The 13,575-nt window shown below is 43.2% G+C and overlaps 1 protein-coding gene across 3 annotated transcripts in view; it reads left to right on the top strand.

Annotated features, from left to right (window-relative positions):
• The first annotated feature begins 7,532 nt into the window (after positions 1-7,532).
• The window catches only part of BCKDHB (branched chain keto acid dehydrogenase E1 subunit beta), a 122,545-nt gene continuing 116,502 nt past the window's right edge, over positions 7,533-13,575 (top strand). The window contains exons 1-3 of one of the 3 annotated variants that reach the window (XM_038177174.2): positions 7,533-7,737; positions 10,194-10,271; positions 11,807-11,875. In XM_038177174.2, coding sequence (XP_038033102.2) covers positions 7,578-7,737; positions 10,194-10,271; positions 11,807-11,875 — 307 coding nt within the window. In that variant the 5' untranslated portion in view covers positions 7,533-7,577. The remainder of the gene's footprint in view (positions 7,738-10,193; positions 10,272-11,806; positions 11,876-13,575) is intronic. The other 2 variants (XM_038177176.2, XM_038177175.2) reach the window with 2 other exon arrangements.

Raw genomic sequence — 13,575 nt, 5'->3', positions numbered from 1 at the left:
CCGACAGCATGCTGAATTAGGCTGAATCCTGTCTGACAGCTTTCTGAAATCTGTATCTGTGAGAGTTAACTTGAGAAGCAAAGGACTGGTTGTTGAAGGTGACCCACTTCTCGTGCTGGTGGCCTGGTGGCTGCGATGTGCACAGGCAGTATTTCTGTGCGAGGGGAAGCTGATTTTCTGCACTCCACACTCATACAATCTGTTGCCTGAGTCACCTTGGAGTATCAGCATCATTATTGGGCTGGGGGGTTTAACTGCTGAAAATTTTTGTTCAGATGCAGTTTCCCACAAGACTGCCTGTGTCTGGCCTGGGCAGATGCGTGGTGCCTGAAACCCCTCTTGCTGAGATATTCAGGCACTAAGGTGAAAAATACTAAATGCAAATTGAAGCAGACACATTGTAGACCTCACAAATGCTGAGATTACAGCTTTTGTGCTATCTGCCAGTTTTTGTAGGCAATTCTGGGGCTGAACTGAGGCAATAAAGAAGTCCTGGCTTCCCAACATGGTTGCCTGGGTCAAAAGAGACAACCGCAGGAGCCCTGTGCATTGCCACCACACATTTTTCTGTGAATAAAGGGATTCAGTCTATACTGCCTCTTATTTAATCGGGTTAAAACTGCATTGATCTGAATTCCTCTGCAGATCAGACGAGTCAATAGCACATCAACAAAATGCCTCTTGTGTGCTTTTCCTCTTTTCCAGTGTAAGCTTAACAGGCAGGTACAGCAAACCACATCTGTATTGTATTTTCTGGAATTGTTGCCTCTTACTTTGGCAATCAATTTGAAACATGAGCATATGGAAAAACCTGCACTGGGACTTCTCAGTTAAGCACATGTGACAATCTGTGGCACCGTTCCTACCAACAGCACAAGCAGGGAGTTTTAGGGAATAGAGATAAATCTCTCAGGGACTGCTCCTGCCAGGAGGTTAAATCTGCATCTTTGGGAAATGCTGACCACAGACTTCCATGATACCACTAATAGCAGAATTGGCCTCCTACACAGCAGGGAGCAAGTGAGATACTAAGCAGCAAAGCTCTGCTCAGTGATTCCTGCCACCTACCCTCTCACCCTTGAAATCTAAACTGGAAGCCACTCGGGATTCTCACACAGGGATTACAAAATCAGCAGCCATCTAGATTTAGAGAAACAGAAGCTGCTGGCAGTATGAATTCCCATCTTACATCTGCCCATCTGTCTGTCAGCCTGGGTATCTAAGCCCCATCACTCCAACCCTGCTCTATCTACGCTATGTAAAAATCCTTTATTTCTACCTCGACCCCCACAAAAGCCTATTCCTTTCAAACAGTGTAGAAACACGGTTCCCAAAAGTGAAATTAATTTTCTTGCCTTTCACTAATGGCTGCTGCTGGAATTATCCTGGCCTAGGGGCTACCTCCAGCACTCAGATTTAGCCTGTCTAGGTGTAGAAGTGGAGATTGGAAGTAGAGATAGAGCCATGATGAGATACTGCTTCTGGAGAACTCCCATTAGGGTGAGCATGCCTCATTTTTTCTCACTTGACAAAAGGCACAGAAATTAAATATGAAACAGCCTTGATGAAAGCAGTGAGCCCTGTTTGTAAGCAATTTAATAATTAACTAGACGGAGCTCTTGACAGTTCACAGCAGGGAATAATTGTGATTCAAAAAGGGTGGAGAGAACGGTCTGACAGAACCGCATTTCAACATATGTATTAAATTTCATCAGGTAAAACTTTATTGTTCTCTGCCACCTAATGGTGCTTGTGAAAAATTACAAATCAGTAGGACAACTCTCACATTGTGCCATTTCTAATAGACTTTAGTAGTAAATTTATTTAAATATAAAGAAAGACCAAAGTTGTGGATAAAAATGTGAACTACTACAGTCCTTCGGGGAGGTCCAAGCTGCCTGGTATAGCCTAAATTCTGTGAGTGAAGTTGTGCCTCTAAATTAAATGCCTACACTGCCTGCGGGTTCATGGACAGAGGCCAGGGTGCTTGCTAAGGGAGATTCTGTTAATCTAATACAAGCTTAGGCAAAACAAAACTTAAGCAAAACATATACCTACTTAAGCAAGCCTTTATTTAAAAGTTAAAAATAATTAATCTATTTATTTTGAATGAGGCACAAAAATGTTGAACCAAACTTAGATTTAACCAGAACCATATGAATTGCACAAGTCAAAAAAGCATATAGGAAGATATGGTAAACGGTAAAAATAAAATGGTAAAAATAAATGGCAAAATGGTAAAAATAAAAGTGCATCTAGAGGTTTTTGCTGGGATGAAGAAAATGGATTGAGTGCAAAGGGAAAGACTTAGTACCACAACTAACCTCCTGGCTGCATGCAGGTGCATGCAATTCAAAATTGATGCAGACACCAGTGCGACACTGACTGCAAGAGTCGAACCTGAATACTATCCAACACCACAAACCTTTGTAAATTAGCCTAGGAAAAAAATGCCTCGATTGTCATGTAACTGCAAAGCTGGTCAAGCAAGATGGGGTAGGTACATAGAAATTAAAAAAAATCCACTTAGGCTGAACGTAGGAGAACTGAGAGCTCAGTATGGGATTTTGCTTTCATAAAGTCAGTAGCGCAGGTGTCCCTGAGTATGATCTGTTGTTTTGGGTAGCTTTGATTCCTCGCACTCCGAATACAGTTCTTTGCCATCTTCTCAGGTTTGAGAGCAATGAAGTGTGGGTCTGGATTGTGCAATACAGCCTATCTGGCCATTGATACAATGAGTGGACAACCGATACCTAGAAATGGATGTCTCCGCACATAAAAGTCAAAAATTTTTAACTGTATGGCAGGAGTAAGACTTTTACTAGTTTGGTTGCTGACAGAGCACAAATTCTGTACGTTCAGTTTGCAGAAGTTACTATTAACAGCGCAAGGTCAGCCTGTGGCAAGGTGAACCAAACCTCAAGCCCATATTTAAGCCTTGTGGAACGTGCTGCTCTGTACGCTGTTATCTCCAGTGCAGTATCTGCTGGTGGCAGACGGCAGTACAGGGGAAAACCGTAGGAAACTCATGTGATCCAAAGGTGACTTTCGACCACATGACCATTATTTAAAGCCACCTAAACCAAATAAAGCCCTATCTTCTGACAAAAGGGCTGTGGATTTTCCTTCCTATTTCCTTTTGTAGCACACTTTCATCCTTATACGTGATGAGATAGGGCTTACTATTAATTATTATTATTCAAATCAGAACCAACACTATTAGTCTGAATGAAATAAGCAATTAGTCCTCTAATAAAAACAATAGCAGCAAAAATACGGAATTATGTTTAAGACTTCTCTATAGAGGAGAAATGCTTCATAAAAGCAGGACATTTAAACAGACATGGGACCTGCATCATGCTCTAGGGAAATGATGACAGAGAAACAGGGGGGCTTTAGCTCAGTGAGTTCGTGCATAAGTTGATCTGTTGTACTTCTATTCTCCCTTTTTTAACTTCCACTGAACATGACCATACTATAAGCAAGCAGGTCACAAATATCAAAGAGGCATTCTAGCACGTTTTACATATGTTCAGTGCCTTCTACAAAGAAACCTGTATTTTATTTGAAGAACAGAAGTGACAACAATCCAGCATGCTCCCAGGTAAATTGTTCCTACTTTTAATTATCCTTGAGATAAAAATGTGCTCCTTATTTTTCATACAAGTTGGATTTTTTGATTTTTTTTTTTCTGTACTAGAATTATGAAGTGTCAACTATTAGGAACACTTTCCCTATACAGGTATTTCTAGATTGGGCTGCAGTAGCACAAAGAGCTAAATACGTTCTGTGGTTTCAAAACAATTAAAACTGATTGAATGAAATGGGGGAGAGTGGAATTCTCTCCTCGTTACTATGAACACCAAAATATTTTATAAAAAATGTTGACTGATGTCTCTGCAGATAGTCCCTGCTTCTTCTAGCATTGCTTCACTTAGCATTAGGAATTACTCACATCAATTAAAAATGGACTGGTCTTTGACTCAGCTGTGACCATTCCGGTGAATTCTAAAAATCTAAAAAGCAACTGTGGTCTGTACAGGCCTAACAACAAAAACAGACAGGCCAAAATCTACAGTTGGTCCTTTCCATGGTATACGTTAAAAAACAGTTCCTGTTTTATGTACCCCAGAGAGAGAGGACTCTCTAACAGCAAAATACCCTCTTTCTGTGAGTGAGGGACCAGGGTGAGGGGAGAAAACAGCTCCAAAGGACCAACAAATTACAGAAAAGGAATGATGAAGCTGATTATAATTAGGGTAGGAAGAAGAGAGAAAACAGCAAAGGATAAAACAGGAGTTGTGCCAAGGCACAGCATCAGCGAGACAAAACTGGTCATTATCACCCCCTAATGGAGGAGGTGGATCAGCTCATTGACTGTTGCGGTGGACAACAAGCTACAAAATTCTATTGATGAACCACAAAGCAGCAAGGAAAACTGGCAGCAAGACTATAGCATGACAGTCAGAATTTACAAGATAAAAACAGTGAAACTATACTCAAAGAAATGCAGGAGAAATCACCTGGATTTCATCTACATGATCTGCAGATGTTAAGTAAGGCAAGTAAAACAATACACACTGGGAAATAGAAGAAGCTCAGAAGGAGTCTGAGATTCAGCTACCGGCTATGTTCAAATCTGGGGAGATTTTGCAGTAGAATGATAGACATGGGGCCATATGCTCATGTCAGAGTCCAATACTTGCAATTAGTTCACAATTAGATCCATGTCAACCCTAAATATCACCATGGACTTCAAAGGCATTACATCTGGATAATGCTGGCATAAACGTGGGCATAATCTGGTCCATGTCAGTAGGGTCTGCAGTCCCCATCAGATCCTCATTAATTGCTTTACATAATTACCCAGAAATAATAGTAATGGCTGCCAAGGGTTTTTTAATGGCTGTCAACAACACGAAGGATGCTCATAATGACTAATACGCACAGATGGGGAAGGTAGCTGATTTCAGCTCTTAAAATCTTTTGTATAGATTTAACAGAAGTGGCCCTAATTGAGTGAACGACTTCCAAATGAGAGAGCTCTCTTCAAAATGTAATTCAAGTTGTTGGAATAGATCAGAAACAATGTGGATATTATTATCACTCTATCAGAGCTGGAAAGCCATGAATGCAAGGACTCATCTCTACTAACATCTCGGTCAGCCAGAGTACATTGGGATAAAACCCTTTGATTGCCCATTTCCATTTTCAGTACCAGTGCAGCTTCTCAAGGCCGTGTGTGGACTAACTACCTTTTGTACTCAAAAGGCAGTGATAATTCAGGTAGCAATCATCTCAGAGTGTTGTAATTCAGAGTCTCATCTCTGGACGCTTTTTTCTCTTTCATCTAGGTCTATACATCAGGTAAACAGATCTTAATGTAGGTGACTATTTCTTGTTTCCATCCTTCCATTGTAGATGTCAGAATTTCCTCTGGGCTGCAAAACCATTCCTTTTTTTTTTTCGAGATCCCTGTGCTAACCGATGTAGGACACAGTCACTGAACTAAGGCAGCAGCAAGGAGTATCCTTTATCTGTCTGTGGTGAAAACTGAGGCATCTCCTGAAATATCTGACCAAGGTTATTAGTATGTTTTATAAATAATACATCATGAGAAACAGTCATTGTGCATATACCTAATAAACCCCATAGTTTATAGTTTGAATTTAGCAATTCACAGGTCTAGCGATTGACGTATTAATAATAGATGTTAGACTTACAAGTAAAGGGTTTTTCTGTACTGTTCTCCATTTGGAAGTTTTTGCAGTACTAGGCACAACAATGTGTAAATATAGCTAAATTCCCCCTATTAGAATACGTTGCTTACTGAAAGAAACATAGGCAATTCTTTGAATAATAAACTGGGCTATTCATAATTTCCTATTCTATTATCAGCCATACAAATAAATGGTTATATAACACTTGACGCCTATTACGCTTTCCATTTATTAAACTTTCAGATATTTTTTGCCTCTCCATGGAGTGAGAAGCAATTGCAACATCTGACGTTTACTCTGCTTTTATTGGATTTTTTTTTCCCCATTGTCTTTTAAAATTCTCATTAAGTTTCTTTAGATATTCATCAGTATTATGCCTCCATGGGATATACTGGGATATGTTGGAACTTGTTTGACCCCATGATCTCAAGGGCTTTGTCAACCGTCTCCAAGGATAAAGGGCATGTTAAAGAGCAAGCCACTGGGCTCCTCAGCTAGGAATAAGATTTTGCCTTTCATCTTGCATAAACCCCAGCAATTAAGAAACTCAGGATAAACAGAAATATTTTTTCACATGGCCCCTAGTGCAACAAAGGTCTTTACAAATGGTCCAGAGGTCATTACCAAGGATACTCAGCAATGGGTTGGCAGTGAGCTGGAAAAAGCCACTATCTAAAGCAAAGTGACATACATGAGGTGTTAAACCTCACCCTGAGTGGGAACCAGGGGCAGTTGCTTTGGTAAGGAAAAATCAGGAAGATGCTTTACAATAGATGGCAGGAAATATATATGTGTAGGAAAGACCAAAGATAAATTAACTTCAATTGGTAAATAAATTGCCTTAAGTACTGTGTTCAGATTTGGGCCTACAAGGACAGTGAGGTGCTGGAATGTGTCCAGAGCAGGGCTACGAAGCTGGTGAAGGGTCTGGAGTACAAATCCTGTGAGGAGTAGCTGAGGGAACTGGGGGTGTTTAGTCTGGAGAAGAGGAGGCTCAGGGGAGACCTCATTGCTCTCTGCAGCTGCCTGAAAGGAAGGGGTGGGGAGCTGGGGGTCGGCCTCTTCTCACAGATAACCAGTGATAGGAGTAGAGGGAACGGCCTCAAGTTGTGTCAGGGTAGGTTTAGGTTGGCAATGAGGAGACATTTCTTCTCAGAAAGAGCAGTCAGGCACTGGGACGGGTTGCCCAGGGAGGTGGTTGAGTTGCCGTCCCTGGGGGTGCTCAAGGAAAGGCTGGACGTGGTCACTGGGGACATGGCTTAGTGGGTGACATTGGTGTTAGGGACGGTTGGACCAGATGATCTTGGAGGCGTTTTCCAAGCTGTGATTCTGCAATTCGGTATGTATATTAATTACACATATATTTAGCACTTGGTATTTATATATATGTATATATATATTGGAACGCATGTATACGTAGCAAAGGGTATGCCCCAAGGGGCTCTGGAAAAGGCAGCTCTGGGACACGCTGAGGAATTAATCCCAATTAAGACGGGCTGAGGCACTGCCTGCCCCACAGCCAGCGGCTGGACGGGCGACTCTCCCCGTTTATTCTCCTTCCCCTCACGGGCCACCCCCCGCGGTGTGCCCCGACCCCATGCGTGGCCTCCCACCGGCAAGATGGCGCCCGGGACGCCCCCACCACAGCGGGCACCGCCCCGCCCCGCCCCCTCCCGGCAGACCTCCCGCGCCCGCCACTCCCCCCTCCCCACCCACCGCACGGCGGGCTCTGATTGGCCCTCCCCCACACCGCGCTGTCCAATCGGGACGCCCGCCGGGGTCCCCGCCTCTTTAGAACGCGCGGCGCCGGTGGCGGCCCCCCCCCCAAATCCCCTCCCGGTAGCGGCGGCGGCGGCGATGGCGGCGGCGGGGCTGGCGCGGGCGCTGCGCGGGGCCGGGGCGGCGGCGGCGGGGCCGCGGGTTCGAGGCCCGCCCTGGAGCCGCCCGCTGCCGGCCGCCCCCCGCCGGCCCGCCGCGCACTTCGCCTTCCAGCCCGACCCGGCGCCCAGCGCCTACGGTGAGAGCGGGGCCGGGCCCGGGTCCTCCCCGCGGGCTGGGCTCCGCTGCTGGGCCGGCCCCGCGGGGAGGAGGCTGAGGGGAGGCCTCATGGCGGCCTGCAGCTCCCTCACGAGGGGAGCAGAGGGGCAGGCGCTGAGCTCTGCTCTCTGGGGACAGCGACAGGACCCGAGGGGACGGCATGGAGCTGGGACAGGGGAGGGTCAGGCTGGGGGTTAGGGAAAGGTTCTGCACCCAGAGGGGGGTCGGGCACTGGGACAGGTCCTCAGGGCAGTGGGCACAGCACTGAGCCTGACAGAGCTCAAGGAGCATTTGGGCAATGCCCTCAGCCGTGTGGTCTGATTTTGGGTGGTCCCGTGTAACTCAGTGATCCCTCTGGGCCCCTTCCTCGCTGTGACCCCTCAGCAGATCTTCCCAAGGCAGCTCTCAGCTGTTCCCCATCAGCAGGCACAGCCCTGCCAGGTGTCCCAGCGCTGCCTGCACGCCGCCAGCTCCTGCTGAAGCCCTTCCCGTGTGGGGCAGGCCTGGTGCTGTGTGGAGAGAAAACGTGCTCTGAAATCCAGCGACCAACACTGGAAGTGAAATAAAGCAATGCCAACACTGCTCTGGACATCAATGCTTCTCCAGCTCCACCGTGCACAGTTACTGTCTCCTTCCCCCCAAGGGCTGATGCAGAAGCCTTTATTGTAAACAAGGTCAGGTCACAGCACTCAGTGCCAGCAGGTGCTGACAGTGGTCGGACTGACCAGCATTTACTTGCATCAAACGCTGGAGTGATTGTGCCTCGGTAAAAGGATAACCTCTGTGCTTGTGTGGGTGCTGGGGACAAGAGACAAACAGCTGCTGTTCACAGCTCTCCCTCTGCTGAATTTGTGAATGGTGATGGCTTGTAGCTACCTCATACTTTGAATGGTTCCCATAATTTTACAGTTTCCTCCTCTTAAAGGGCTGTGTGTAACAAGTGAAGCTACCAAACATAGGAAGGCGGCTGCCCAGTTCTGCTGTGCTGTGACCCAGCTCTTCAACAGAAAAAAATAATGTTACTTAACAATTTAAGAGCAGGAGAAACTGATGACCATGACATACTGTACCTGTTGGGAACAGACTGTAGTTCTTTGTGATTTCTTCTGGTTTTACATTCTTCGGGGTTTTTACTCTCTCCTCACCTTAAACCCCCCTCCTGTTTTTTTTTTTTTTTTTTTTTTTTTTTTTTTGGCATGCTGTGTGTGCTGGTAGGCAATCCTCTCCTGGGCTGTGGCTCATAATCATGAACTGGACAGAGGTTTTGTGAGTGAAACAGCTACCAAACATCAGCCAGGGAATTCCTTCTTCACTCAGTTTCTGATAAGGCATCATTTTATCTTATTTTATTGGAGAAACTGAGTTGGTCACAGTAGCGGGGACTGGGCTATCGCTTTGATCTTTGTTTTCAGGCCCTTTCTTTTCTTGCAGCATTGCAGTGAAGAAGGAGACATGCAGTAGATCTCAATACAGTGGACAAGTGCTTTGCTTTCACCCTTATACATAGCTGTATAGCTGTTTAGCATCCAGTTTTCCTCCTTACATGGAATTTGATCTGACGCTTTCTAGCTGCAGGCCAGAGAGAGGCAGGAGGTGTAGAAAACTTATGATAGTAGTAGGTATCTGTAAATAGTAAAGGCTGGAGCTTAAAAATAAATACATCTAAGTGATAAAGAAACTTCGATCAGATCTGATGAACCTCAGGAGAAAGTATGCCTATCCTTAAAACAATAATGCCTATGTTGTTTTTTTTTCCTCTTTGAAAAATCATTGTATTAATATTTCTTTGTAGTGCTTAGCCTGGAGGAGAGGAGGCTCAGGGGAGACCTCATTGCTCTCTATAGCTACCTGAAAGAAAGGTGTAGGGAGCTGGGGGTTGGCCTCTTCTCGCGGATAACCAGTGATAGGACTAGAGGGAATGGCCTCAAGTTGTGCTGGGGAGGTTCAGGTTGGAAATGAGGAGACATTTTTTCTTAGAAAGAGCAGTCAGGCATGGGGACGGGTTGCCAGGGAGGTGGTGGAGTCACCATCCCTGGGGGTGTTCAAGGAGAGGTTGGACGTGGTGCTGGGGGACAGTGTTTAGTGGGTGATGTTGGTGGTAGGGGGATGGTTGGACCCAATGATCGTGGAGGTCTCTTCCAACCTTTATGATTCTGTGTTTGAATAAGCATTGCAAAGCTGCATCTGCAGCTATGAACGTAGTGTTTGAAAAAAGGCTGAGTAGAATTTTAGTCCTTGGGATTGCAAAGTATGCTGTGCTCAATCCCATCTATCCCATAATTTAAGTTTACTCAGCCAGTGAGTCTTTGAGGTTCTCCTAACAGGGATCTTGTTTGTGACCCTTGACTAAATTTTTAGTAAAGTTTTGTACCAATGTCTTCTAACACATTTTGTGCTTTGAACCAATTAAATATCTAAATAATTCCTTTCACACAGGGGAAACTCAGAAGATGAACCTCTTCCAGTCCATAACAAGTGCCTTGGATAACGCTTTAGCCAAAGATCCAACTGCAGGTATGCTGTACTCGTTAGTGTGTTTTGCTTTGTAGAGGTTGCATTTTGTTTTGCCTGTTTGTCCCAAAATTCCTTTCCAGCTTTACTGATTTTTGGTTCATCATTGCACATAGGCGATGTAATATTTTCCAGCCTTTGACAGTCTGGGTAACCTATAACTTTAAAGAAGGTAGCTCATCGTGGCCTGATTAAAAAAAGGTTATTCTAAACCCCTCATCTTTTTATTTTTTTATGCAAAACTATTTACTCTTAATTCTTAGAGATAACAGGAGGTCTGTTGCTTCTGTTGTCATCAACAAAGGTGTGATGATGGCCAGATATTTAAAAGAGTTTTTTAATGCCACAAACCCAGCTGCAAAAGCTGTATGATCTTGTTCTGTGAGTTTGTTTTTCTCCTCTAGTGCATTAGCAACACTTTTTGGCACTGCTTATCCACTGTTCGCTTTGAAGTCTGACTAATTGTCTAATCTGTTAGGACAAATTCCATCTTCTGTATCCAGTCTGTGCCTGTATACGTTCCTCCTCAGTCTAGAGCTGTATTCTGTACGTCAGCTTTATTTAATTGGACTTAGACAACTCTACGGGAACTACAGTAGGGGTGCCAGGAACACATTTTAGTGCCATTTCTGTAGTATCAACTATATAAAAGTAGGTAGAATGTTACTCCAGCAGGAGGCTAAACTTCAGCCTTTCAGCTGCTTTCAGGCCCCAGTCTTGCTCCTCAGCATTGCAGGGTTGGATCTGTGTAAAGCCCTTTTGCCAGACCATACTGGAATTCTGCAGTCCAGATCTATGAGCTGTCAAGTATCATCCTACTTACTAAATTAATTAGTGCTTCTTGCAGTAGAAAGCATGTCCTTCATATGGTTCTAGTTGTATGGGAATTGAGCAACTCTTGTCTAAGTAGTGGAAATCCTCGTGCTCATGTAATCTATCCAGGAAAGTATTTCAGTGGATGAAGAGAATGAGTAAGTCCATGGAAGTATGCTGATAGCTACATGAAATGGGATTTCTTTCTTTTTTTTTTTTTTTTTTTTAGTACCAGCTGGCTTGATTTGTATTTTGAAGAACACTTCAATATGACATTTTTCAAAATTTGACGTTTTTCAAAACACTGTATTTACCGAAATCTGTGGATGAAGAATGTGTGTGTTTGCCAGTTGAAGCAGATCACATAACTTTGGACACTTTTTCATGGTTGAACACTTCTTGGAATTGCTTGTATTAATTTAGATGATGTGATATTATAGAATATTTCAGAAAAATAAATAGATGATTTAAATGAAACCACGGCTGAATCAATCACACCAATTCTGTTTTGAGACATAGCTGTGTTGCTTTACTAATTCCTCATTAGCCTTTGTTCTCTTTTTGTTATGGTTAGGCTGTGCATGAGGACATCTTAGACGTCAACATAAAATCTTGAAGTAAAATGAAGTGTTAGGTATTACACATAAAAACCTTTGAAACACGTTGATTAAAAACAAGATGCATTGGAGTCACGTTAACCTTCCTCCACTGTTCTTATTTTTCAGTAATATTTGGTGAAGATGTGGCCTTTGGTGGAGTCTTCAGGTGTACAGTTGGATTGAGAGACAAGTATGGTAAGCTAGCATTTAAATCTGACGTTATTGTCATGTTAACATCTCTGTCCTTTTCTACCCTATATGGTTTACGGGATAAGTGATGAATATGTGGTGTAGAAGTCTTGTAAGTGGACTCTTGTTACTATTTGCCCTTCAAAACATGTTTTGAATGTATTATTGTTTATGTAGGCTTTCAAAGTTGCTGAACTTGCTGATGTAAATTTGTTTTCCATTTCTTCAAATAACTTCATCAGTATAACTTAAAATTTTTAAATATTCATCATTTTGGCCCGATTTTATTACCGTCATCAAATAAAAGCCTCTGAACAGCAATACACGGTGGTTCTTTTCAGTCCTATCAGTCAAGAACCAGGAAGGGATTACCTTAAAATGGATTTAAACACTTCATTAAACATAGTGTTTAATATGCCTTGGAAATGCAGAAATACAACACAGTATAGAAACGTGTTCTATGCTTGTTCTTCATCTAGAATGCGGTTGGTTTACCTGTTTGGGAACCTGTGAGAAGGCATTCAGCCTTTGCCTCAAAGTAACATTAGAAGTAACCTTTGTCTGTCCACTAGGTAGGGAAAAAGATTTGCAAAAGTATATGAAAATTAAATGATAGTTAATTATCTCAGACCACAAACAGTTGAAGTGAGTTCAGTGGAAGAAAAAAAGTAGTTACTTGCAAGAACTTTTTTGTTGTATAAAAGCTTATTTTCTAAACAAGTCTTAATTAAGAAACTTCTTAGAATAGAATAGTTCAGTTGGAAAGGACCTTCAGAGATCATCTAGTCCAACTGAGTTTTAAAAACTTGCAGGAATTTTCAATAATTGCTTGCATGATCTGTGATGTAAATTAATCCTTATATTGTGTTCATTTTGGAAGAAGCTTTATTTCTGCTGTTTCTGGGGGACACTCTCCTACAGAAGAGCATCAGTGCTTCATAAGAAAGATATGGGAGGTAAAAAAGAATTATGCTTCTGTTATTTTTTTTCAGAACATGTATTGTAGATGTTGTGAGCACAGTTCTTTTTGGATAGAGTTAGCCACCTAGTCCTCAATCTGGAGGAATTTTCAAAGTACTGTTCTTCTCTTTGGTCTGATTTCTAAGGACTCATTTCTCTACAAGAAGAACTGTTACTGCCCCAATAAAGAACCGGTGTTCTTTTTTGAGGCATGCGAGGTGATGCGTAGTGATTTACAGGTCTTGGAAACTGGTTGTGGCTAGAGTAACCCGCTGGCTTTTAATACGGGAATTGTCTTCCCCCCGGGCTTTCAAACAGTTTGAAGGATGTTATAAAAATGTTAATGTTTGGCAGTATAGCTTCTTTGAGGCACAAAAATGACTTGCAGCAAGTGATTACATCTATTTTAACTTTTTCATCTGCTGAAGGTGAATTGCTGCTATCTTGGAGATCACAGGAAAGCAGCAAACTGAAAAAGGGAGAGGAGGAAGACTATCCTTTTGAGAAATTTTAGAGCCATAGCCCTATTTTGTCGTCTTGTTTCTCTGCTTCAATTACTATGTAGATGTTTTCCATGTGTTAGATGTGCCAGTGCTGTGACAGCCCCTGCCCCAGAGTGCAGGGGTGCTGTTGAAGTGGGTGCTGCTGAGGGAATGCAGACAACCCTTTATAAAGGGTGTTACGATAGTCTCAGTGCATCAGCAGCCTAGGTAGAGTCAAATTTGTTCTGTGGGTGTACAGCGAGG

Source organism: Anas platyrhynchos, chromosome 3 (assembly GCF_047663525.1).
Source record: "Anas platyrhynchos isolate ZD024472 breed Pekin duck chromosome 3, IASCAAS_PekinDuck_T2T, whole genome shotgun sequence".
In the NCBI taxonomy this organism is placed as follows: Eukaryota; Metazoa; Chordata; class Aves; order Anseriformes; family Anatidae; genus Anas; species Anas platyrhynchos.
Note: the sequence above shows the minus strand (reverse complement) of the source record. Positions and strands in the feature narration are given on the sequence as shown.